The sequence below is a fragment of the Macrobrachium nipponense genome, chromosome 19 (genome assembly GCF_015104395.2).
Source record: "Macrobrachium nipponense isolate FS-2020 chromosome 19, ASM1510439v2, whole genome shotgun sequence".
NCBI lineage: Eukaryota > Metazoa > Arthropoda > Malacostraca > Decapoda > Palaemonidae > Macrobrachium > Macrobrachium nipponense.
In genome coordinates this window covers 67,191,509-67,218,604 of record NC_061088.1, presented here as the reverse complement: position 1 = coordinate 67,218,604, position 27,096 = coordinate 67,191,509, and the positions used below count along the sequence as shown (strand labels likewise).

At 37.0% G+C, this 27,096-nt stretch overlaps 1 protein-coding gene across 7 annotated transcripts; it reads right to left on the bottom strand.

The window, feature by feature from the left end:
* Positions 1-715: 715 nt before the first annotated feature.
* On the bottom strand, positions 716-26,006 carry LOC135217992 (ankyrin-2-like). 7 transcript variants are annotated; one of them, XM_064254132.1, is made up of 8 exons: positions 25,865-26,006; positions 24,028-24,400; positions 11,737-12,046; positions 9,082-9,491; positions 6,009-6,320; positions 5,189-5,479; positions 4,098-4,562; positions 716-3,960 (listed from the first exon to the last, which is right to left on the bottom strand). In XM_064254132.1, exons 2-8 carry the CDS (start codon positions 24,085-24,087, stop codon positions 2,269-2,271), a joined length of 3,540 nt encoding a protein of 1,179 aa, XP_064110202.1. In that variant the 5' UTR covers positions 24,088-24,400; positions 25,865-26,006; the 3' UTR covers positions 716-2,268. The 7 variants fall into 7 exon arrangements, with proteins under 7 accessions (XP_064110202.1, XP_064110240.1, XP_064110193.1 ...); XM_064254170.1 differs by having other exon boundaries at positions 24,028-24,240; XM_064254123.1 differs by having other exon boundaries at positions 25,787-25,875.
* Positions 26,007-27,096: the final 1,090 nt, after the last annotated feature.

Here is a 27,096-nt window from a genome sequence, read left to right as displayed (position 1 = left end):
CCTATGCGGTAACTGGGGATTTAATTAGTGATGAGGTTTTTACCATGAGTAAATTGTAATTGATGGCAAGGAAAAAATATTACAGAAACAATTGAAAACATCAGAGAACCACAACCACTCTAGGAACACCTTATAACATAAGTAGAGAAGGTGAGACAGCACGAAGCCAAAATGGCTCAAACATTTTTGGAAAAATGTGTCTAAACTCAAATTTCACTATAAAATCTACTTTTGAATATGAATGGCAACATGAGAAAGTGACTAAGATATTCTTTTTAAAAATATTCATATAAAACAACAATAAAAAAAATAGATCATAATTCAAAATTTTGGATAACGACCCAATCAACATAAACAACAATAAAAAAAAATACATACAGCGAGTTAATCTTAAAAAAATCACAGCATAGCCTATGCAGGTACAATATTATTTTTCACATACTTGAAACAAATACAAATTCTCATATATATATATATATATATATATATATATATATATATATATATATATATATATATATGTATATATGTATATATACATATATATATATATATATAGATACATAATAAATAATATATATATATGATATATATATATATAATATATATATATATAATATATATATATATTATATTATATATATTATATATATATATATATATATATATATATATATATATATATATAGATATATAATATATATATATAATGAACTGGTAAGCGAGGGGTAATCTTCATTCATAAAACACAAGAACAGCAAGAAACAGCTTGAACAATGTGAGAGCATATATCACAGATAATATTCTAGTATTCTAGTAGTAGAATCTTTCAATCACAAAAAGAAGAAGAAAACTTAAGATATCAATACAAGCGGCAATCTTAACCTAAAATTATGTCACAGCTCGTCGCTCCCATTCAAGTTATGTTAACGGTTTTTTTTTTTTTTTTGTCACTCTTAGCTATGGTACTTCCCATGTCCATTAAAATTTTATCAGGGAAGGCACATTATTACTATTATTATATTATATTATATTATCATTGTTATTATATTATCATTCATAGGTTTTGCTCGAAGGATTTGTTCAGAAATAAAAGTTGACAATAGGAGCGTGGATAAGTGGGAAGATAACAACTGGGAACGGATGAAAAAACACACATTACTTAGGCAATTCACAGTTTCTAATCCAAGGAAAATGATCAACCAACTTCAGAGCGAAAATACCACGGCTTGGCTCAGAAAGACTATAACATTATGAATTACCAGATAATGGAAAGATGAAAGATGACAACATTTTCTTCAGAACGCTATGCACTGAGACAATCAACTGATAAGAAATCAAAATACCATCCCCAAAACATGCCCTTGTACCCATTCTACAGAACGGTCACGTCATGTTTCTTCATACCTTCCCTGCAAAGGGGTTGCAGTACCATTATTAGCAGCTACATTGCCAAAACAGGCCACAAGCTACTGCAAATTTCTTTTGCAAAAAGTTGAACAAAATGCAGCCTTATATTGTGCAAAATCGACTCATGAGTATGAACTTTAACAACAGGTATAAATGGAAAAGTCGTAATACTTCAACATACATATAAAAAGTCGTATTTAAAAATATACAGATAAAACCCCCCAAAAAATAGCTCAGCCTACATTTACTCCAAAATCTTACATATACACTACACGTTCATTTTTAACAGTTTTATGCAGTGTGGACGGTAAGTTTATAACAAGCACCGTTTCGTTTAACATTTGCTGCTCGATAAAAATTCACCCTTCTGCGATCTACCATATCTCTTACTTAGGAAGGTTGGTACCAAATCATCATTTTTGTATTTAATATCTTAGTTAAGAATTACGCAGCACATACGTACAATTCTCATTAAACTACAAATACTACAATACAATTTCTTACTTCAACCTCCAAGTGAAATTTTCCTGTGATCCTCAGAAATAATTATACGTACCAATAAAAAGGAAACTGTGCTACACTACTACCAGTAAGAAGACAACTGTGCTACACTACTACCAGTGAGAAGGCAACTGTGCTACACTACTACCAGTAAGAAGAAAACTGTGCTACACTGCTACCAGTGAGAAGGCAACTGTGCTACACTACTACCAGTAAGAAGAAAACTGTGCTACACTGCTACCATGAGAAGGAAATTGCGCTACACTACTGCCAGTGAGAAGGCAACTGTGCTACACTACTACCAGTGAGAAGGCAACTGTGCTACACTACTACCTGTAAGAAGAAAACTGTGCTACACTACTGAGGGCAATATTGTTCTAAATATCTAATGATTTCTAAGGAACCCTCACCGAGCTTTGGTTTCTCAAATTCACCACCAAAATAAGCATAAATCTTCTTTGACACTAACCCAGTTATGCCGGTTACTTCATAGAACTCTTTCTCTACCATTCTCTTGAAGACACTTACCATGTTGCATGCCAATGTTTCGCTTGTCCATGCACTTCCATTTTTTCTTTTCTCTTCCAGTTCTCTGAGGAAACAATTCTTCAGAGCAAACCCTGAAGGTATTGGTATTTTCCATCGTCTAGAGTTCCACCAAGTAAATTTATTCTTAATAGATTTCGGCATCCATGGCTCAGCTTTCATGCAGGACAAGAGAGTTTTGCAAGTAAGATAAACTTCGAGTTCGTCTCGCTGTAGGGATTTCAGTATATCAGCTTCTAAATTTGCGAATGACAGTCTCCATTCACCATCACCAATACTCGAAATGTAAACATGAGTCTCGGACTTTGGAGTAAGGTAAGGCCTTTCTAAATTCTTTGGCCAGACAGCTCTCAACACTGGAACTAAGTCAATTCCAATTAAAAGAAGAGGATATTTGCTTCCCTGCCACGCAAACGCAAGGCCGACTCCTACCTGAGTTCTAGTTATACCAGGCGGCACTAAGCTCAAGCGACAATCTGAAAAGACATGAGTCTTCATGCACTTAACAACAACTTTGTAAAACTCATCCTTCCAGTTTGATTTTTGTAATAATGTTTGCATTTCCTTATCATCTGAAGAAACTGACAGATCATTTGGATGACCCTTCGAGAGAGCTTTCTTTTTATCCTTTATCTGAACCACTGAAAGATTTAAGATCTGAGACTTATCAACACAGAAATTAAAATCAAACTCATCTGGTGCATGAAGGCGTGTGTTATCAGCAGCACTTCCCAGCAATTCCAGATTTCCAGTAAAAATGGGATTCAAGAGAGCTATCTCGTCCCTTATTTTCTCAAGTTCTTTAATGACTACCTGCTTTACTTGACCTGCCTCATCCTCATCAAAGTTTACACAGAGAGAATGACTCTGCTGAACAAGATACGAAAGAGTCATTTCATTCAATTTCTTTTTCTCCGCTTCAGCTGGATCATTGCACGCATATACATCTTCACCTCTCTCCATAAAGTCTTTTAGAACGTGATACTGATCTAGTAGAGTATAAAAATTCGTCCTAACTGAACTAGGATTATAATTTGACAAATTTGTAATATTATGTTCCTGCATAAATGTAGTTAACTGTTTATAAGCAGGTTCGTGACCAAACATTGCAGCAAAATGGGGAGGAGTGTGATGGAAGCGATCTTTGGCGTCTATCTTGGATCCTCTTCTTACAAGTAAGGTGCACAAGTCTGAATGTCCAAACGCTGCCGCCTGATGAAGTGCTGTGGTGCCCATATGATCCTCCAATATCATATTGGTATCAAGATGAGCCACACTTAATAACAGATGTACCAACTGTGAAAGCCCCAACTGCGTTGCTAGAAGAAGGGTTTCTGCTCCCAGATCGGAACTAACAGAAATCTCATCATTTTGGACGCCGATGGCAATTTCAAAAAGATTCATCTGCAGTTTTTGGATTTTCATCAGTTCAACCTTGGTTTCACTGTCTTTAGCCTTCTCTATTTCATCATCAATTTTCCTGCACTCTTTGTCAAAGATGCTCTGAAAATTAAAAAATAATGGTGAAAGGTTTTTTTTTATGTTGACTCTAATGTAAACATTTTCTACTGTCATAATATTTCTGATGACTTCAGATTCCGTTATTCATCAAACCTGTTATCAAATTGCGACTGTCTTACCTTTTCAAGCTCCTGCAAATGATTCTCTGGCAGTAGATCCCTTGGCAGCACACCAGAACCATCTGCAATGTAGAGACAGGCGCTGCCTTTAGCAATCTGATGAGCTATGTCCCAGAGACGGCACTTCAATGCCATTGTAAACGGAGATTCTCCACTCTCAGTATCTAAAGCAAAGGGTACTCCTCCAGCCTGTAGCAGAAAAGCCGTTGTCAGGCTACAATTAGACTGCACAGCCTGAACCATAAGATGAGTAAGATGGTCTGACGAAGGCTCTTCCCATACCATACAATAAGGATCAGAGCTCTGCAACAGGTCAAAGGTACTGACAGTATTACTTTCGGGCCAGCGCGCAACCCATGGCGTGTCGCTTCTCACTTTTTCCATTAAATATCTGATTCCATCCCGCAGTTCCTCCATTTCAGGACTGACTCTACGGAGTTCTTCTGCTAACACATATGCTGTCATCTGAAACAAGTAGGCTCCATAATCATACTACGTTAGTGCTCAAAATTATATATGTTCATGTTTTCAATTTATTTCTAAAAATCGTAAAACGTTCTATTACTGTATTTACAAAAGTGACGAGCATAAAATATGAGAAATATTCACTAACTTTCAAATTACATTTGATAATTATCCAGAATCCTATCGTCTGATATGAAATTTTCCAAATAAGAGAAACAGTAACGATTTTCCCCTTTATAATTTGTATTTTCACATTATCCTGTTTTTATAATCAATTCATCACTTTTGACGGGGGTTGTGATGCATATTCCACTTATGTCATTTCCTAAAGTCTAACATAGAAACAAATATCATTTATGGATCTCTATTAATGTACAACAGAAGAAAACAGGTCCGTCCAAAACACGTTCAGCAGGATTTTTTTTGGGGGGTGGGGCTAGACGATCTTGCTAACTGTAGCCTGGGATTCATTTGACATAGAATGGTTGTTGAGTAAGTAGGAAATATTCATTCCAACATAAACAAGAGGGAAAATGTTAGTTCTCTTTAAAGAAATCCACACAACAGAAGTTGAAGCTTAATCAGGTCAGGTACAAAACTGAAGTGGCCGGTAAAAGCAGACTTACCCGAGTAATGATCATCCTCACGTATGTCGAGACATGGGGAGAAATCCAGGCAATCTGCAAAATACTGAGGCCCTGGAAAGTTGTCGTTACTGGCACCCCACACGCCAGCAGAAGCGTCAGGATCCTCCTCCGATTGGCCGTGATTGCTACGAAAAGGGCGTGATTCGAATGCTGCCCAAAAGGCTCCATTGGGGCCCCATTACGAATCAAAGTTGATGCTTTAAGCACATCATCTCCCTGACCAATCAACTCCAACAACTCCAGGTAAAGTGCTTCTCTTTCTTCGTGGCTCTGCCGTGAATGATAGATAATCAGAACCCCAGAGAATGTTCTCCCTGGATATGCAGTACTCAGACGAGCACTTGCACCTGACCAGACACCTAAGCCCCAAAACATTTTTGCTTCATACATACACAAGCTGCATCACAGCACTGCGCTGACTTGCTATTCGGGTAAAAATGTACTATAAGCATTTCTAATCATCATGAAATTCTTTGAGTGAGACGGTTACTTTTTACAGTTATATGACAAATAAATTACAGGAGGAATTAGCAATCATTACAGCACAGATGCAGCAACAAATTGTAACAGCTATTAGTCTTAAGTAAATACTTAAAAGTACAATTTAGGTATAAAACATTGTCATAAATCATAACAAATCCACCCAGTTAATGCTGATTTTTTTCAGTATGTTTTAAAACAAACATTTAAGTCTCTCTCAAAAGGCACAAAACAAGTTAAATTCTACTAAAGAACTTTTCTCAGGGTAATTTTTCCATCGCCTGGACACAAAGTTACTCTGTATTGAAATGTCACAAACCTTTGGAGGAGGAAAGTAACTTTCAATTAATTCGGCCACATCAAAATGACCGTTGGCTCTTGCTAATTCGGCCGGAGTTCGATTCTTCCTATCTCGAACTCCTGGGTAAATAAGACAGTCATCTAGGAGCATTTTGACCATCTTAAGATTACCCTTTTCAGCTGTAATGTGAAGAGTGGTGTTCCCGTTTTCATCTTGATAATATCCGTCGAAGGGATCAGGTTGGTTACGCTTCAACATGGGGAATACATAGTCACTGCCATCAGCAGCCCATTCCAGAAGCCACTTCTCTATGTCGTACCTCTTCTCGCACTAGAAAGAACTTACACCATTGATCATTGACCTTCATGCATGAGGTGTGAACATTTTGAATTTTTTTAACATTTAACCTCCACGTCCCGTATTGCAAGAACATTTAATTAATTCACAGTAAGGTAAAAAATTCTCATATAAATTTCTTCTATTCATCATATGATGTACAAAAGGTGAAAATAATCTCTAAAATTACACTTTCAGACCTAAGGAAGTAGTGTGACAGCTCAGTTGTTTCAATCTTTAGAGTCGGGATATTTTTTAAAACATTTTCAATTTTGACTGACTGGCATAATTTCAACTTACTGCACATTTAGGTCTTTTCACGACGATAACATTCATTAATAAAGCTTAAGCCTAATGTAAATTAGATTATCTCATGTGAATAGACAATGACATTTTACCTTCGTCCCTCCTTGAAAAACATTCTTTATTACTAAGTCTTCAGAAAAAGAAAACGATGAAGCACGTAGTGCCATATGAGCCGAAACTAAAAGGAATCACTTATTGCTCATAGAAACGGTTCAAGAACTCCGTCATTATTTAATGACTAAACATGTTATTATTTCTGTCATGAAAATGAGCTGTGCTACTGTCTTTGCTTCATAATTTTCATTACTAAGAAAGTAAAGGTCTTTTTTTTTTGTCTTAACAAGAATCCGTTTTCCCTATTTTAGAAAACACGAGCAACTGTAGAAAACTTCTAAAACATTAGTTACTTATAATCTCTCTCTTTATATATATATATATATATATATATATATATATTATATATATATATATATATATATATGTGTGTGTGTGTGTGTGTGTGTGTGTGTGTGTGTGTGTGTGTGTGTGTGTGTGTGTGACTGGCAAAACTGTTGTTACAACAGAATTCTATCTAATAAAAAGAGCCCATGAAAACGACAAAATAAAGAAAATACTATATTTCAGAGACTGCTGTCTCTCTCTTCTACCTGAAGAGAGAGACAGCAGTCTATGGAAAATAGTACTTTTTCCTATATTTTGGCGTTTTTTTGGGCTCCTTATATATATATATATATATATATATATATATATATATATATATATATATATATATATATATTATATATATATATATATATACACATATATAATATATGCGTGTGTATGTGTATACATACATAACATCTATATTATACACAAAAGGGTGAGTTAAGTCTCCTTGAGTATTTTAATATCTTTGTGGATTAAGTGATGCAATATATCACAGAATGGATCAATATGAGGGCAAAATTGTGGGATACCAAAATTAGTCACCAGTGGAGTGGATGTTTACACATTGCAGTGCTGATAGGGGATATTGAAAATAAACTGCAGAGACTTATTCGTGAAAAAAAGTAATTTGGAAATAAATGCAAGCAAGAGTACTTTTAAAATGACAAATAGAAGATGGAACATGGAATGCTAGTATGGATGGGGATGGAGAAGCAGCAGTTGGTTCGTGTAGGTGATTGGGAGTAACTCAACTGTTAATGGTAAGATGAAAGAAGATGTGAATCAAAGATTAAGAGATGAAAAGTAGCAAAGGTTACAGAAAAGATCTTCAAGAGAAAAGGTCTATCTGTGGAAGTAAAGTTAGAATGCTTTACAGGACTGATACAACAGTTCTCCTTGACTGGAGTGAAGTGGTTCTGAATAAAAATGAAAGAGCAAGGTTAACGCTGCTGAGTTGTTTCGATAATACATACATACTACGAAAGGTTGAAGGGGTGAGAGAAAAGCATTGGTGTGTACAATTAGTGAAATGAAGGAGAGAAATGACAAAGACAGTTTGGTGAACAGTTTGAATAATAGGAAGTGGTGGGAGGAAGAGGGAGAGGTTCACCTAAAAATTGCTGAAATGATGGAATGGAAGACCTACTGGAACAGAAGGTCTTCCAAATCCTGGAAGGAACAGAGAGCATGCAATACGTGAATGTAAGGTGTAGGGAGACTAGAGGAGCTGCTCAAGAGTTGTCTGTGAGTTTATGAAACAGCTTAGACTGTGGAAGTGTTTCTACACGAGGTTTTCTTTAATGGATGACTGTGGCTGGATCTCATCTTGATTATTCTGTGGCTGGTTCTTTTTTCTTGACTGATCTCTAACACACCACCCATAATCACAGGAAACTACTCATTGCTATATATGTTACTAATAAACTATTTCCCACAATAGGCAGCAGCTCTAATGCAAAACAAAAGTCATAGCTATGGTCTTCCTGTAACGGCTGAATTAAAAATGAACATCGGGTAGATAACTTCAACATCAGTTGGTTTATGTATTTAAAGAGAGAGGTCACCAGCAGCTCACTTACATCCTAACACTAACTGCACCACTCACCTCTTCCTCGAATACACTGTCGAGCTACCCGGTTTCTAAGGCTCTTCAACTCTAGCACCTCTCAAATATCATTCAACCACCACTTTTGCTGTTTCCCCTCTCCTATTTCCTCTCAGAGCTTCCTAACTGCATAGTTTTTACCATTATACCGTCCTTCACTGATAAATAATGAAGAACTCACGTCAAAACAGCCTTCTTTTCATCTACGCTAACCATTTTCCTCACCCAATGAATTTCTACATTTCTTCAAGTGTGCAATGATGAAAACTTCATGTGTGTTATAATGGTATACAGTGAAAATTATTTCTCTGGAAAGACATCGGAGTCAATGACTTCAAGAAATTCATAGTCATCTATACCTAATTTAACAGTCACCAGTCTGACCAATCATGAACTTCATGAGCGTTTACTTACCTTCTGAGGAGGAGTCAAAGTAGTGTCTTCAGTTTGTCCAGCCTTTTTGATGAAATACCAGTACACGTCGATCATTCCTAGTTCATCGGCAAGATGGCTAGGTGTGCGGCCATCGTTGTCTTCTGCATAGATATCAAACTTCAGTTCGAGGAGCCTCTTCACAGCCTCCAACCTCCCACTCATACTTGCAATGTGCAGGGGAGTCCAGCCATGAATGGTGCGCAAGTTGAGGTCAGCGCCAGCTTCTACCAGACGGTTAATGATTGAGATGTGATTAATTCTAGAAGCAACATGTAATGGGGTGTAGCCCAAGTCGTCCTGGGGGCTTACATTCAGGTCCTCCCGAGATAACAAGAAAGCCACCGATTCCTCGTCCTCCTTCATGACACAGGTGTGCAGGACAGAATTCCCTGTTCAAATGAAATTATTATTCAGTCACCTACTTTTGTTCATTAATGCACGAGTGTTACCCAAGCATCCTGAGACTCTCTAAGAATGTTATATTTTACGCTTTCTTAGTAAAATATCTTTTGACCATTGTCATGGCGTTATCAATTTACTATTCTCTAGGGCCTGTAATATAATTTGCTCATTCATAGACCAGTGCTACAAGTTTATAAGCAACAAAATGGAATGAAACACATGTACGTTACATACTCTTTTCACTATTACCATTACTAAAATACCCTGTACAAGCAAAAGTCTGTCTGTGGTTTCTAAAGAAAACTGAAAATTGGACTGACGACACGCAGATAGTAGCAGCATCTTCGGATACAATGTTATGCTCAGCCGTTAAACAAAGGTTTACTTTACATATTGCAATAACGTGCAATTCAAAGGTTTACTTTACATACTGCAATAACGTGCAATTCAAAGGTTTACTTTACATATTGCAATAACGTGCAATTCAAAGGTTTACTTTACATATTGCAATAACGTGCAATTCAAAGGTTTACTTTACATATTGCAATAACGTGCAATTCAAAGGTTTACTTTACATACTGCAATAACGTGCAATTCAAAGGTTTACTTTACATATTGCAATAACGTGCAATTCAAAGGTTTACTTTACATACTGCAATAACGTGCAATTCAAAGGTTTACTTTAACATGAAAACAATATTTCTGAATGCAGATAATAATGCAGTTGCAGGTGTAAGCAGGGCCTGACTGCTGCTGAGGAAAGCAGCATCGCGCAGTTCTGATGCAATGAAACACTTCATATTCACTAAATAATAAAAAAAAACTAAAAAAAAAAAAAAACTTGAAAAAAAACTGCCCTCAAACCACCACACTGCTCTCTTTGCTCCTCTGACTCAAAGTTTCTTGCCTTTTATGTGGCCTATCTAGTAAACTGCAGGACCCACGTGTAAATTTCGTAAAAATAAAAATTATTTAAATTTATTCAGGGATTTTCCTTCAAAATATGGCACATTTTGACAATACAGCACTAGAATTTTTCAAGTGCATGTAATATCATAGCATGGATGCAATACGTACGCCATAATACGAAAGGAATACATAAAAAAATCTGACTGAACTTCATTATAAATACCATGTTAATCCACAGTTGAGTTAAACAAGGCTCAATTCAATTGCAGATTTTAGCGCATTTAATTTACATTAAGTTATGAATATAACGTTTACAACCTACAACCTACGAGTGAAGGGAAAATCTTGCACGCGGCACGAGTAAGCTGGAGGTCGGATCACGCCCTGTTATCGACTCTTCTTGCGCATTGCTGGCTAACTGAACTAATTTGCGATAAAATAAGAATTATATATTTAAAGAGCCTGGCATGGCTGACATTTCCAGAGGATACAGTACTCAATGGGGATAATGAGGAGAAAATGCACAAACCAGAGGAAGAGTTGGAAAGCGTTGGTAAGAGGGCAAATTCGAAAGAGAATGTGAGCAAGGGTAAATGAAAACAAACATGATGCAGAAATGCGCATTCACATACAGTGTGAAAGAATAAAGAGGCAAGTGGTGTGTCACGGAGTAGTGAAGCAAGGAATTCGGAAAATAAGAGGAATGCCTTTTAAAGCTAAGTTGCAATAGACCATGGATGCTGAATGTGAAGAAAAGAAAAAGGTTGAAGCCCATGAGGTGAATGGTTTGCATGTCATGTGTGGAGTAAGAAAACTCTAAAAAGCTAAGAAATGTGAAGATATGTAGAAGAGGTCCGGAGGTTGGTGTAACTGGAAACATCGATCAGAACGTTTTGAGATGGTTACTGGTTAGGTACCATGTAGAGAATGGAGGAAGGGAGTTTATTAAAAAGTCTATTGTCTGGAAGTGTTAGGAAGGATAGGAAGACCTAGAGGGGTGGTATGATGGAATGGAAAAGCTATCGGAATAGAAGGGCCTTAACATCCAGCAAATGAGAGAGGGCGGCATGCAAGTTAGAGGTCAATGGTGAAGTAGTCGTGTAGGTATAGGAAGAAGCTAATCTTGTAGGTGTTTCCTGCAGAGATTTTACCCTTCATTCACCAGGAAAAGTATGAATTGGGTTGTTTAGGAAAGTGCTGGATTTTCCAGCATAAAATGGAATACAAATGGAAATTATATAATGGGCAATAAAGCCTATACGGTTATGAGCAAAACAGATTCAAATATGTCTGCAATTGCAAGACCTGCGTGCATTTACTTACGGACTTCTCTGGCTGACGTCGTGGCGTTGACGTCGGCCCCAGCCTTAACCAGCTCTCTGATGGCGTTGGCACGCTTCTCCCCAGCAGCGTGGATGAGAGGCGTAAAGCCTCTGCTACATCTGCCCTCGACATCCACCCCAGCCGATACCAACGGGGCCACTAAGTGGGCATGTCCCAGGTAGCCAGCCAATCCAAGCAATGTTCGGCTGACCCCATCCTCTCCAGGCGTGAGTCGATCAACATCCACATCTCCCTTCAGAGCCTCCGTCACCTTCTCAAGGTCGCCCTGAAGGACACCCTCCACCAGCAACTGTCGAGGATAAATGTTGAAAGGTGTCACTTCGCGTCTACGTGTGAGTTCACAGATGCTTCATAAAACTACCAACTTTTCATAGTGAATGGCACAAATAAACAGTCGACAGATGGAGCAGTGTTTAAAATAACTGTTAATAAATAGCACAGGATAATCTTAAGCGTAAAATACTAAACTGGTAAAACTGAGATTGTTAAATGGTTTATAATGAATGCAGAATTCATAAGACAGAGGAGATCCGAGAAAGTTTGTATACAACCAACTTCTACTTTTCAATATCAAGCGACACAATAAATTCCCCTGAAAGCGGCAGTTCTACTATATATATTCAAGCTAATGGTGAACACGGATATCCCAGCCTTACATAGAAAGGAACTTGACAACCCTTAAACAATGCAAACTAAAGGAACCTTATAACTGCAGATGTGGTATGGAAACGCTATGAAAGAAATGTTACATGATTACATGACTATAAACATGAAATCATATGGAGTTGTGTATCACTAAATAATCCTAAACTAGTATTATGAATATTATTGTTTAAGACTATTTTGAGATTATTCGCTACAAAAATTGGATAGATATATCTTTGGAAGAAATGTCACTACTTAGAAAAATGCCTTAATGGCAGTAATTTTCTTGAAGTTACTCTCTTAGTGATGTCACCGAATTTTCGGGACGTAAAAGTGACATAATAACATGTTCAACTTAATTCAATCAGTTTTTTTTGCAATCTATCTCATGACAGTTAATGCGTTACACTTCCTTTACAATATCTCGTTGATATTAAGTCACAACCATATCAGACTCAATTCTTTATGAAAATATTTGATGAGTCTTAAAAGAAAATACTAAAGTCAAAACAAAGCGAAAAAAAAGATGATCCGTGTAAATTTCTAAGAAATCTTGTCCCTTGAACAACAGCCGTTCGCCTAAAGTGTTAACAAAGAGTTTCCTTTTCAAATAAAGGCTTACTAAACCGGAGCTCTTCAACTAGAACTCAAGGACGACTTTCATCAAATGATCACCTTTGCACGATGCACGCACAGCGCTGCTGTGCAGTAGCATGCGTCAGCCAGCCAGGCGGTGACCGCGACTTGGCTCGAGTCCAGAACGAAACGTTTTTGACCGGACATTCCAATTTTGGCGCGACTGGCGTCCATCTATCACAAATTAAAGGTCGGGAGTTTCAAAGATCAAAACAATCGGAATCGTTGTTTTACTATACCAGAGAAGTGAGAAATCTGGTTTGTGATCTATGAAAATCTGGATAAGAACTAGCACTTCGACTATAAGAATTTAGATCATACAAAAAATTACAAGCTGGAGGCAGCTAGGGGCCGAAGGAATGCTGCAAATGCCCTTTAATAATGCCTACAGTGGCCCATGTACTTCTACGGGGCAAGAAGATAAATCTCTATGTAAACCATCGTACTAAGACCACAAACGTCCGCCACGGCCGAGAAATGGTAATACAGAAGTATATCCAGCAGGTAAACTACCTTGACCTAAACCCGGGCACCGACGCCTATTTTGGACATATATTTTGTGTTGATGTAGACAAGGTGCTTTTCCGATTTTCGGCCCAGCTCTGAGCCTCAATAGCCCTCTCAAGCTCTCCATCACCACAAAATAGTCTCTTCTCCCTAAAACTTAGATTCCTATTTCTTCCAAAATTTAATCGCTTCTTGCCAATAAATTTTAATTAAAAGAAATTGCGTATAACTTTCTGCATAAACCTGCTAATGTGTAGACAAAGAAGTGGATACAGCAACCGAGCAGAAAAAAAGCCTTCATGGATGGATGCAATGGAAAAATTCTTTCTTCTAGTTAAAATGAGTTACCTCAGCTTGACACACCTTGTCAACAAACACAAACTGAACTAAAACAGTTGTCTCTAACCATAATTGTGTGTAGATTACATATACAATAAAAAATATAAATAAACGCTTCAACTGCCGATTACTAGTTTTTCATACAATATTTATTAAATTGATAAAATACATTTAAGTTCCTTAAGAAAACTATGAGCACCCTAGATAACAGAACACTCACGCAGTAGTTACGATGACATAAACTCTAGCAAGCAGCGAACCGATTATCTAATGACGCAACACCTCTGTCGAACGATTACCAATGAAGAGGAGGTGATCACACAATAGCGGGGACTTGCTGGTCGACTTGCAAATTTGAACATAGGTCCAGAGAATAAATCATGACTATTGATTTGAATCACACACCAGCTGAGATATATACATATCCTTCATGAGGCATTTCCAATATTTTAAAGCTGCGTCATTTCCTGACTTAGGGAAATTCAAGAGACTAAGAATCAACCAATACAGAATGAATCCTTATCCCAATTAGCCCTTCAGAATAAATCTTGAAGGTGTACAACGTCAGGCTGCTACCTGGATATTAACATTGGAACTAAGGGGCGAGGTAAAAAAAAATAAATAAATAGATAAATAATCAAGGGAAGTTGCTAACAACTTATCCTTGCTGATAAGAACTTGAGAGAACTTTACATTTGTTGTTGTAGTTACTTCCTTCATTAGATAAATCAAGTCCCGCCGATAAAAGGCACAGTTCTATTCTTCGGAACGAATGTAACCGAAATAAAAAATAACTCAAAGGAAACCTTGGATATATTTTCCAGTATATATATATATATATATATATATATATATATATATATATATATATATATATATATATATATATAATATATATATATACACTGTATTATATATATATACATATATAGTATATATATATATATACTATATATATATATATATATATATATATATATATATATATATATATATATATGTAAACAGACATCTACATGTATATTCGAAGGGTTACAGGATAATCCAAGAGCAAAATGGATATCGGAAAACTCTACATATCTTCCTTAAAGCAACGATAAAGCAGATTAAGACAATTGACATAACCAACATCAGCTTAGCAGTGACCCCAGGCATCACCTAAGGGCATATCTCCCACTATATATTTCGCAAATGTAACTTCTACTGTCATTCACTACTTGATAATGGTGGGTGTCAGTCCACCGAAATATAGTCCTTAGCTGTAAACTAGAGTGTTTTAATGGGCCTTTTATACTTGATATCCAAATGTGCAATACATATACAATATTATATATTCGTAACATTACAATAGCCGAAGATTTTCTTTAATATACTTGGTAAAACTAAGCTTTTTTTCTTTTATTGAGTATTGCTGAATCAATATTTACTTCATGTGCTTTTGTTATTATATCAAGGCCTTTTTTTTACTTGTTTGGATATTATATGAGATGCAGCGTGTCAATGCATCCTCTGTTACGATTGCTTGATGTTGGTGTGACGTCACTTTAAAGCGAAGCATTACATAATAGCTAAATTTTGTAGCTGCAGAATTGTTGTCTCATTTGCATGGTCATCTGAGGCTCATAATGATGTGACTCACAAAATGTTGGGAATGCTAGACTTTTCGAAGATGTTTTCTCTGTTTGAAAGGATCTGTAATTACCGGAGGCAGGTCAGCGACTCGTGGTTGGGAAGTTAAGTAGATACGCTGTTAGAAAACCGCAATAAATTTCATCATCATCTCAAGATAACCGGATAAACTTATCATAACTGAGCACTGCTCTCATCAATAAACTCTGAAATATTTATTTCTCTTTTGATTATCAACTTTGGCCCCATCGCACACTTGAACCTCGAAACTGGAAAATATATCCAAGGTTTCCTTAGAGTTATTTTTTATTTCGGTTACAGTCGTTCCGAAGAATAGAACTGTGCCTTTTATCGGCGGGATTATATATATATATATATATATATATATATATATATATATATATATATATATATATATATATATATATATATATATATATATATATATAATAGATATATATATATATATATACTCCATTTGTGCAGTTGAGGATATATATAGTATATATGTAGATATATATATATATATATATATATATATATATATATATATATATCTACATATATAGGTATATATATATATATATATATATATATATATATATATATATAAACAGACATTTACATGACATTTACATGTATATTCGAAGGGTTACCGGATAATCCAAGAGCAAAATGGATATCGGAAAAATCTACATACCTATGGAATTCTGTGTCAAATTCAGAAGTACATATTTATCAGGACATTAGGGGTACGGATGCACCGTGGAGAGCCTTCATTAGTACAACAAGTTTCAGGTATAATAGAGTGGTTTTTCTTCTGTTATTTCTGTGCTAAGGATGGAGGGAGAGGCCAGTTAATCCTTTTATTTCTGTGACGTGGAGTAGCTAAACCTATGGGAAGATAATACAGCGGCGCTCAAGGACTTGACACATTTACCAGATTATCACCCTATCCCACGGAGTGCTATGAATCTGGATAGTGAAACACGACAATAACTCTGATCTTAAAATCTTAAGCCTTTCTAGCCGTACGATTTAGTTTCAAAGTGGGATTTACTGCTGATTAACCATCGTCGCCATCTTATGTTACCATCATTTTTTATGATATAGGTGCACTGTTGATTAACAAAACGACCGTTAATTTCACAACCAAAATACCACACATTAGAATTCTTCTAATAGGTTATTTTACTAATCATATTATTTCTATTATGTTCCTTTCATTAACTAAGGTGGCTGTGGCTAATGCGGAAAAAGAAAAATAGAGCTAAAAGACAAGAGCATTGCAAATAAATACAAATTAATATAATCAATGACAGAATTGAGTCAATAAATAATTTACATTCAAACGATTAGTAGCAATTACTGAACAAATTATGGCATAGAAAAGGTTCCATAAAAGGAAACAAGAGATCTCTGATAATGAATATCATGGCGCATGTACAGAAAAAGGATATTGCCATATGAAAAGGTACCAAGAATGTTGGCCAATCTTACTCTCTCTAGCTCTTAACAATGGTCTAAAATCTCAAATTTTAAGGATATTCTATAATTATTCACGCGATACAAACCAGAGTGCTTATTAAAAGTATCCCTCAATGTAAGCTAATTCGGTTGCTGAAGCTCGTTACCAAGTTAATAACTGTTTGCAGGTAAGTGATGGGTGGAAGTATTGCCTACTCGCAAGACTGTATGACTGTCAACTCAATTTCTCTACTGATTCTGAGAACAAATGTGGAGTAATTACAGGTGGGATTTAAGGTCCACTATTTAGGCTTGTGTACCTAAGAAAAATGCAATCTATTGTAGAAGACTCATTCCTTAGGTGGAAGGTTTGGTCTCATGGGAGCTTAATGACAGCGAGAGACTGAAGGGGCAGTAAAAACATCCACCTGGAAACGCTAGATTCCAGATACGTGAATAAACTATGGAAAACAGACTCCTGTGATCTCTTGTAAAGGCTTGTTTACAACGTGCCAGAGACAGTCTCCCATTTTGGTCTATACTCTTGCTAAAGTTCGAGTTCCCTGCCTTTTCCATTTAGAGAATGGAAAATCAAGGTTGATAGAAAACAAAATTATTTCCCCAGAATGAGTTACAACAGAAACAAAGTTCATATTATTCTATGACCAGTTTTCCACTAAGAACTGTTCCTAAGAAAAGGTGACTGAACACAACCCAAGCCTTAAAAGGAGGGATTTAAGGCAACGACCACAGGGAAGGCTGAACTAAAAAGCAACGCCAAATTGTCTAACTCTAAAGTCAGGCTAATACAACTGAATAGGCTGAATCTTTTGTGAAACTCAAAGAATATAAAATGATATGTTTTCCTCCCTTCCTAGGAATCCAGAAGAAAAATTATTTTGAGGGATAAGATAGTCATGTGAACTAAAGCTTGCTCCAACACAAGAATTATTATTGATGATTGGAAAGACCAAGTTGTCATGAAGGAGCCTCCACCATGCAAGGACCCCTCAGGGAAAGGAGAAGTCAAAATGTCCACCAAGGAAGAAGAGCCAAAACAATGAATCAACAAATGAGGTGTTCCTACCAGCAACAGATCATGCTGCTACCAAGTAGGTAACAAGAAACAACTGAATCTATTATGGGTGGGAAAGAGACCCAGCAATCGTGCACCTCCAATGGCAACAATGGAGGTGATCGTACATGGAACTAGCCTCAGTGACCAAGACTGGTTATAAAGTATGATATATGCACAGGTTTGGTAGAGCACAAGCTATGATAGAAAAAGTTTATGTGTTAATTAGTATAAGAACTGCTCACATCAGGAAGCAGCACAGGTCAGATCAGACACTGGCAGATTTTAAACTAAGTTGCTGCAGAAGCCAGGCACAGTGATGCACACCACAGATTGCCCTGTACACCTGAGAGCCACCTAGTAGTTCTAGGCAATGGCTGTACCCTTTAGATGAATGGCCATTAACAGATGCAATCTGCAACAGGAAAAGGCTGTCCCTCAATGGAGCACCAGTCACATCGGAAGAACACTGGCATTGGAGGGTACTAGACATACACTAAAGACTAAACCATGCATATGCCAGCCAGGAAGGGCTGCAATTCTGCCAGAAAAAGGCTGCACAGGACACTGGTATGTCACTATCTGAAAGATCTACTACACTATGCATGGCTCTTAACAAGCACAAGTGGTGTAAGGAATTTAAAGTGAAAGATATTGTCTACTTGAACAGATTCAACCATAAACTGACTACAAAGGAAGCCCTTCCACTACCAAAAAAGGAAGAAAACAGCAAGTTGATTGGGCCTATATCAACAAAACCTGATTCAAGGTTAAGCACCAGGACAATGCTACTCTGGGTTGTGAGTCATAGCAGTGCATGGGAACGAGCAGTACACAAACACAGATAGTGCTTACACATACAAAATGCACAAGCCTCAACTATGTTTGGTATGAGCAGTACTGGACATGAGCCGTGTGTGGATGTCAAGTTGAGAAAGGATACTTTCAGTATGGTGAGTATCACCACAAGCACCATTAAACCATAATCCTTTAAGGTTCAGGATATTTGAAGGCTGCTCATTTCCATGAAACACAAACATCTGTGAAAATGCATATTCAAAAAGGGCTTCCTTCCCTACTCTGTGACCCCTCAATGAGCAAGCACATACTATATTAACCATAGCTGCCAAAAGAGTACTAATAACTACTCAACTGCAATAGAACATCATGAAAATGAAATCCATCACATGAGACACTCTGAAAGAACACACATAACATAAGGGCACATGAAACATACAGCACGATGAACACCTTTGTGAATGGAATCCTGTCTGACAGATGGTACTAAAGACAACTTCATGACTCTACACATGATAATAGAATCTAAGTTATCTCAAGGCAGTAGCCAGTCTGCAGACTCAGACCACAACCAAATGGTTTCATGGATTCTGAAGGTGCAGTCCCCAGGCTGGACTTGTACTTCCTGTAATTTTGGAGGTATCATACAGAGAGTGCTCATCATTGATCATCAGTTTGAACAGATCCATGAATGGAGGACTAATCCTGTAAAGGACTGCTCCCTATCAATTGATGATATCTGTTACAAAAGTATGAGTTAATTGATGGTTGTCCTAATTGACAAACAAGCATACATTATTGTGACTAGGAAGAACAATTCTCAAAGATCTTAAAGCCCATGGAGAGTACGATCAGTGTTCCTTTTACAGAAGGAGCACTCAAAAGAAATCCTGGAGAATCACCTGGAGGAGAAAAACCCAACATCTCGTCTTAGGAGCCTGTCAGCCAGAAGAGCAACGACAAAGAGGAAGAACTAGAAGAAACAAGTAAAAAATGCGCAGCTCTCTAGTTGCTCACCAGATGGGGTGGAGTGAGGGGGTGTCCCATGGTTCCTGAAAGTGAGTCCAGATGCATGATTCATGGCTAACTTTAACTCTAAATATGATAAAAACTACTGATTCTAGAGGGTTGCAATTTGGTATGTTTGATGATTGGAGATTGGATGATCAAAGTAGCAATTTGCAGCCCTCTAGCCTCATTATTTTTTGTTTTAGATCTGAGGGCGGAAAAAGACAGGAATTTTGCCTTGGTCTCCCATCTGGGCATTTATTGATCAACCCTTATTGAAATGGTGCAGGCTTGTAGGACAATAGTCAAAAGCAATTAGAGTCTTTGCCAAAGCAGGGACCTCTGAAGGGGCCTCTGAGCCAAAGCCAAAAGACCCTTGGATGGAGATTTCGTGTTTGCCCTAGATACCTGGTGAGAAATCCAGTAATCAGCCAAAATATATTCATAAACTTTTTGCAATGGCACAAACAACCAGGACAGAAGAGATTGTGCATACAGTTCCACAATCACTATCCCAATGACAACAACAAAGAATACAGAGATCCCGTACTCCATATACACTTCCCTAGCACTGACGAGTAAAAGAGACGGTGTTGGTCCTGTAGATGAGTAAAAGGAAAATCCTGAATATAAGCATGTTTGCAATCTATAGATGGAAAAATATGAGACTAAGAGGAGATGAGATATGCTGCATGTGTTCAGCCTTTCTTCCATGAAGTTCTCTTGCACTCTTGGGACCTCCACAGATGACATTACAGCAGATTCAATCAAGGGACTGGTTGGGTTAACAAATTTGTGACCATACCGGCAGGATAAAAAAAAACTGGCATTGCTCCTAAATGAGAAGGAAACTCTCACAGAAAACCCCAAAGTATAATCCTGAGAAGATGACTCCTGACAATGCCCCATTCTTCAGTGGTAAGAAAAGTGATATGGACTCTGATAGTAACCCTCAGTGTTCCTCAGGAAAAGTTCAGACAAACAATTCACAACTGACCAAAAAAGGAGTCTTGCTGTAATGATACAGGTTAGCATCTTGAATGAACAATAGTAAATTCAAATTCATTATTACATATAACCTGAGGATTCTGTATATGAAGCACAATGGTATGTTCCTGGCCCAAGAATTTTTCTCTCAAAATGGTTTTAAAATCTGGTTTCTCGCTTGTGAGGAGTGATCTTTAACCACTTGTGCCGACGAAAGACACAAACAAACACACACAAATATATACATATACACGCACACACAAATATGTATATATATGAGTGTGTGTGCGCGTTCTTTCATCAGCAGGAATTGAAAAACCAACGGTCAGATCATTTAAGAATGAAAATTTCAATAAAGAAAGGCTTATCATCAGCAGTGAAATGAATAAAAGCATGAGAATGCAGCATTCATACAAAACTATATATATATATATATATATATATACATATATATATATAATATATATATATATATATATTTCAACTTTTCCGAGGGCATTGATGTCATTTTCAGTACTTTGTAGTTTTGTTTTTACTTATATTTCTCCGACCACTAGTTTCATACTTTGCTTTAGATATATATTAATATATATATATATATTACTATATATATATTATATATAATATAATATAATATAGATATTAATATATACTATATGTATATACCGTACTATATATATATATATAATATATATATGATATGATATAATTATATATATATATATATATATATATATATATATCTAAAGCAAGTATGAAACAGTGTCGGAGAAATATAAGTAAAAACTACAAAGTACTGAAAATGACATCAATGCCCTCGGAAAAGTTGAAATATCACGCCCCTTCGTGCCCATACTGAACGATCTCGTCTGATGTCATGGCAGTGCATTACTATTCATTGCCCTCGGAAAACAGTTGAAATATCACGCCCCTTCGTGCCCATACTGAACGATCTCGTCTGATGTCATGCCAGGGTGCGTGTCAACACAAGAAAGGAGAGCCGTGCTATCGAGGCCGTGTGTGTTTCCCTCATCAACCATGAATAACTGATACGGACAACTTGACCTTATTAACGGGTCTCTTAGGGCTAGCCCGAAGGATTAAAATGAAATGGCGTACCAGGTCTAGGCCATTGGCCAAGCACTGGGACTAAATGAGTAATGACATTGAAATTTAAAAATAAATATGCACAAAAGCATATTCTTCCACGCTGAACAACACGCACACATTGAATACATTTACTCACGTTTCCATCATCAAAAAAAATAAATAAAATAAATAAAATATATACAATTAAAACTAAAGAAATACAATAAACTAATGATATCATTCAGAGTAAGTTAAGATGATTAAAATTCGTTTTTTTTAATTTGTTAAATGCCCCATGGGCTTTTGTATATTCATAAATTACTTTTTGTATTTTATCAATTTATAGCTCCCGTGAATATACGATTCCGAAGAATTGAAAATGTTGTAGATTCTGATCAAATTTCACTGACAGAACTTGGCATATTTTAGCGAAGCTCAAACTAAGGCTATTGAGAGTGGCACTGTGAAACGACAGCTCAGGTTATTTCGAGCAAGAGGTCACGAGGGTCATGTAGGGAGCGGGTGAAGTCTGGTCAAACGGGCATCTCATTCGAAAGTCTTCGGGATGGAGGAGATGGAAACTGGGAAAACTGTTGGGTTCAATCGATGAGGTTAGATTAATTGAGATGCCCTGACCCGGATTAGATGCCCTGACCCGGATTCAATGAAGCCACCAGTGACCATCATTTAGACATTTCTGACTCACGTGTTAAATAGTGAAAAAGATGCTCAAAGAACGCTTCATAAAACAGGAAGCGCAAAAGTAATGTAAGATAAGATACGATCAAGTTAAGATGCGGGGCATAAAACAGCCGAGTAGGGTGGGGGGGGGGGGGGGTGGGGGCAATGTGGAATCAAAACCGTTCCTGACGGGATTTGTGCAGGCGTAATAGTGTTACTATAGACATGGTCTGACGCGGATTTGCTGTCCGCGGACATCTAGCAACCGACAGTAACCGACTGTCTGTCGGGCATGTCCTATGAACAAACGGGATACTGGTGTGAATAACTGTAAAAAAAAATATTCCAAAATGCGTATATTTGATTTTTTGGAAATTTTGCCTGTACAGTCAAGTAGGCTACTAGGGCACTTTTAGCCATTGAGCAAACAACCTTCAGCAATGCCTACAGTGCACCGCGTGAGGTGCACTGACGGCTCCGGTATGCAAAAATACCGAATGTCATAAAACTCGATAAGTGGAAAAGAATTTCCGAGAATTCCCAAAGCTGCTCCCATATTCACTATCTTATCAACTCACCCTGAACGTAATGCCATATATTTTATCATGTCTGGATATAATTAGAACCTTATAATGAAATTTTCAGAAATTCATGACAACTATACTCTGTTTTTTTCCATCTGTCCATCCGCCTGTGGTGTTTTCGCATGGTAACACTGCGTCCCAGGCTTTAATTAGTTACGCTAAGTGTAAGTTTTAGGTAAATAAAAGGATATCTGGGTGTACATTTGCAACTGGAAAGTGTTTTAATAATTTACTGTATGCGAATTACACCGTTAATATTCGAAATGGGATATTATTTAAAGCCCGGGACGCAGTGTTACCATGCGCAAACACCACAGGCAGATGGACAGATGGACAAAAAAACAGAGTATAGTAGCTTTCATGTGTGTGGGTAATAACGCTAAGAGAGAGAGAGAGAGAGAGAGAGGAGAGAGAGAGAGAGAGAGAGACTACAGCCGCCGTCAAAAGTTCAAAACCAAAATTGACCCAATTTTGGCCCCGATGGACTCTCCAGGCTTGGTACCGTTATCTACAAATGCACATATATTCCATGGGCCAAGCCAAAAGTTTCCCCAGAATACACTGTCTTTATAAGAAAAATGAAAGGCAGTAAGTGGTACTACAGTAATACCACAAACCAAATAAACACGCTTCATCACACAACAAATGGTAAATAACAGCTGTAAAGCAAACTCATAACGGTGTGTACGAAATACAAACACGTCAATAAGAGCTACAAAACATATCGACATATAAACAGAAGCTACAAAACAAGTTATCAAAGAAAGAGAGAAGCGCACTCCAGCACAGCGCTCAAGGCTGAGCGGGAACACACTTTTTACCAACCTGCGTTGCATCCTCGTAGGATGAATCTCCCATCTCTCGGCCGTCTAAATCACATTCCATTCGCTTTGTATATATTTATTTATCACAATCCACTTTCTTGAAATGTCAAATACTTCAAACACTGATTAGCGTTCACGTCCTATCATTTTTTCACGATTATTTGCCACTTTAGTTCCAGTATCGAAAGGCGTCTTTTATTGCCCCCAAAAATATCTATAATTCATGCAATATGAATAAGCTAAAATTACAAATGTTTTTCATTGGAAGTCTGACGATTAAACTTTTCAGAAACCAAACTTTTGTGTTATCAATCACATGCTTGTCCTTCTTTCATGCTCCCTCGGATCACATCTGCGCATTGACTACCAATTCCCTGAAGTAAGAGTGTTTTCTGTCACAACTTCATACAGCTAAATTAAGCACTCACTTCTTTCAGTTATTCAATCCAATTGACATACGAAATGAAGCATGTTTATCAGAATTAAAATGCACGGCTGAAAATGCATTGAGATGGGGTGAACATGCAAGTATACAAACGTCAAACAACTGTCATCTCCCTGTCACGTGACATCTAGGCCGCCGCAACTGACCATCAAGGATAACAAACTAAAACCAAATATATAAGAACGATAATACAAGGATTGGCTCCAAACCCAAAAGACGAGACAGGAATTTATTAAAAGTGTCTATTGTAAGCTGTGGACTTCAAAGACGATTTAATCTATTTTTGCCTTAAAGCTTGGAAACAAAATGGAGGCATCAGTGCCTTTCATATTAAATTCCCCAAAAGTAAGAGTAAGTGTGCGTCTGCATGACACCACATTCAATGCATTTATCTGTGCATCTCTGACCAAGTGTCATATCTGCCACACGCTGACAAGTGTTCACGATTAGCAGCTTAGAGACTAAATTTACTGACGTGCGCTGCTTCGCACCTGGAAAGTTCAAACGATATCTTATTCTTCGTGCACATCTGGTTCTGTGCATATGAACACTGATTCATAAAATAAAATATAAAAAAACATGGGAAATCCATTAGGAATTCCAAAATATTAACTTCTTACCGCTGACACGACAAATGAATAACACAACATTGAGCAAATAAAAACCATTGTAATTATATTCTTTCATGAGTTCAAATATCCCTGACATCAGTTCCGCAGAAATAATAAAAACAATACGGCAAAAGACAACGAAATAAGTTAGTTACTGTACAAACGTCAGAATCGTCTGATATAAAATTTAAACTCCCGCTGTATACACACAAGTGGTGGCCCAAGGGAAGAAGACTTCATGATCAAGTTGCCAAATCTGTTTATTATTGCCACGTATGGTTGAAAGCAATTTACAGAGAACTTTAGTCGGAAGAAGTTTTACTGTAAGAAATCAGTTACATATGTAAACATATATATATAATATATAATATATATATATATATATATATATATATATATATATATATATATATATGTATATATATGTATAATGTGCTTTAATATAGCTACCACTAACACGTCCACAAAATAATCTGAATAAAACTAAAATACTGCTTAGAAATCTATTGCGATGCCCATTTTTTTTTATATAAGTGAATATGGGAAATCTCAAAAACGGCTCTATTTACATTACTTAAATCATCATCTTTCTATGGTATTTTCTGAGTATTTTAATTCCTTAGTTTAGCGCAAATACACACACAAAAAAAATATTCTTTCAAAACACTTCGCGAGTAACTTAGCAACACAACACGTTACTACACAGATAAAGCCGCTCTGTCCAAGTAGTATATTTTCTCACTAGACACACACTGCAACAGAACGTCAAGAGATTTCGCCACCTCGCTCAACTGGTGAGTCAAGACGAAATGAGCTACGTGTGAAGTTTGGGGCGGGCAATGCCGGGCTACTTGTCGTGGATACGGGCGGGCGGCTGTTGTGACTGGAGATTGGGGGGGAAGGTCAGTTGCGTTGTCGAGGTCATATCTCTGCAACGGCTCTTACTGGTGATAGCTGAAGGATGGGGGAGGGACGAGACAAGAACAGCGGCGCAGGGGTGGGGAATCCATGCGAGGAGCGAAGGGGTAGGGGGATTTGGCGGGAAACCCACAACTGAGGTATGTCCGGAGTCCGGACTTGCTGTTGTAGCATCCTACGTCACGTATCACATGACTGAGTGAGTCACGATGCGCGCTCTGTGGATGCCATTAGTTTCAATACAATAACGGGTTGCATCATGAAAAAAATTTGCCGTATTTTCATGTCCTTATGGCTAAGGTGGAGATAGTACGAGGAAATGATTCTCCATGTTTACAAACAATCTCATTTATACATACGTACATTCTTCCATGCACGTGAGTGGATCATATGCATTGCAAATTATGTGCGTACAAAATGTATAAATGATACGACAAGAAAAACATAAACATATTCCGTTGAAACATATTAAAACTAGTTAAAACAATAAAGAACGAATGTTCTAAAGCGTTTACACAATAATGATGATTTGTATAAGCAAGATATTTACTGAAGCTTTCCATGACATCGAGTGTTAGGAATTCCCCAAAATACGGCTAAGAGAAACAGAAAACAACATTTTGACGGAAGGCACCCAGCCGGGCTTTCTAGTTTCGCAATGCCAGACAACTCTAAATCTGTTGTTCGCTTAAGTTAACTGACAGTCACCATGTATGCTCTTCACATATGTGTCAGGTGAATCTTACGGTCAAGAAAGACACAACTGTGATTGATTGACTATCTAAAATTGAAGATTTTGTCTGGCAAAATGAATAACAATATTCTCGAGACCTGTAGTACATGTCACTTACATCTGTTAAAAGTGAAGTTTCCTTCCTCTAGATCTAGAAGAAAGTTTTATAGTATTTTTAATCATCCCAAAATATTCTGCTGTTTGATGAACAACATTGCACAGTTACTTACAAACGAATTACTTACAGATAGGCAGACCTCAGCAATAAGTCACATATTATTATTATTATATTATTATAAACTGGCGCTGATATTGTTTTTCATAAATATTGTTTAATTTAAACACCAAACACGTTCAAGATTT

Excerpts from the sequence above, each read along its gene's own strand:
- LOC135217992 (XM_064254132.1), bottom strand. The coding sequence starts at position 24,087 with ATGGAATGTGATTTAGACGGCCGAGAGATGGGAGATTCATCCTACGAG. Across the intron at positions 9,492-11,736 it reads GACGTCAGCCAGAGAAGTCC|GGAATTCTGTCCTGCACACC; the intron begins GTAAGTAAATGC and ends TCATTTGAACAG. Across the intron at positions 5,480-6,008 it reads GTTACTTTCCTCCTCCAAAG|AGCCACGAAGAAAGAGAAGC; the intron begins GTTTGTGACATT and ends CATTCACGGCAG.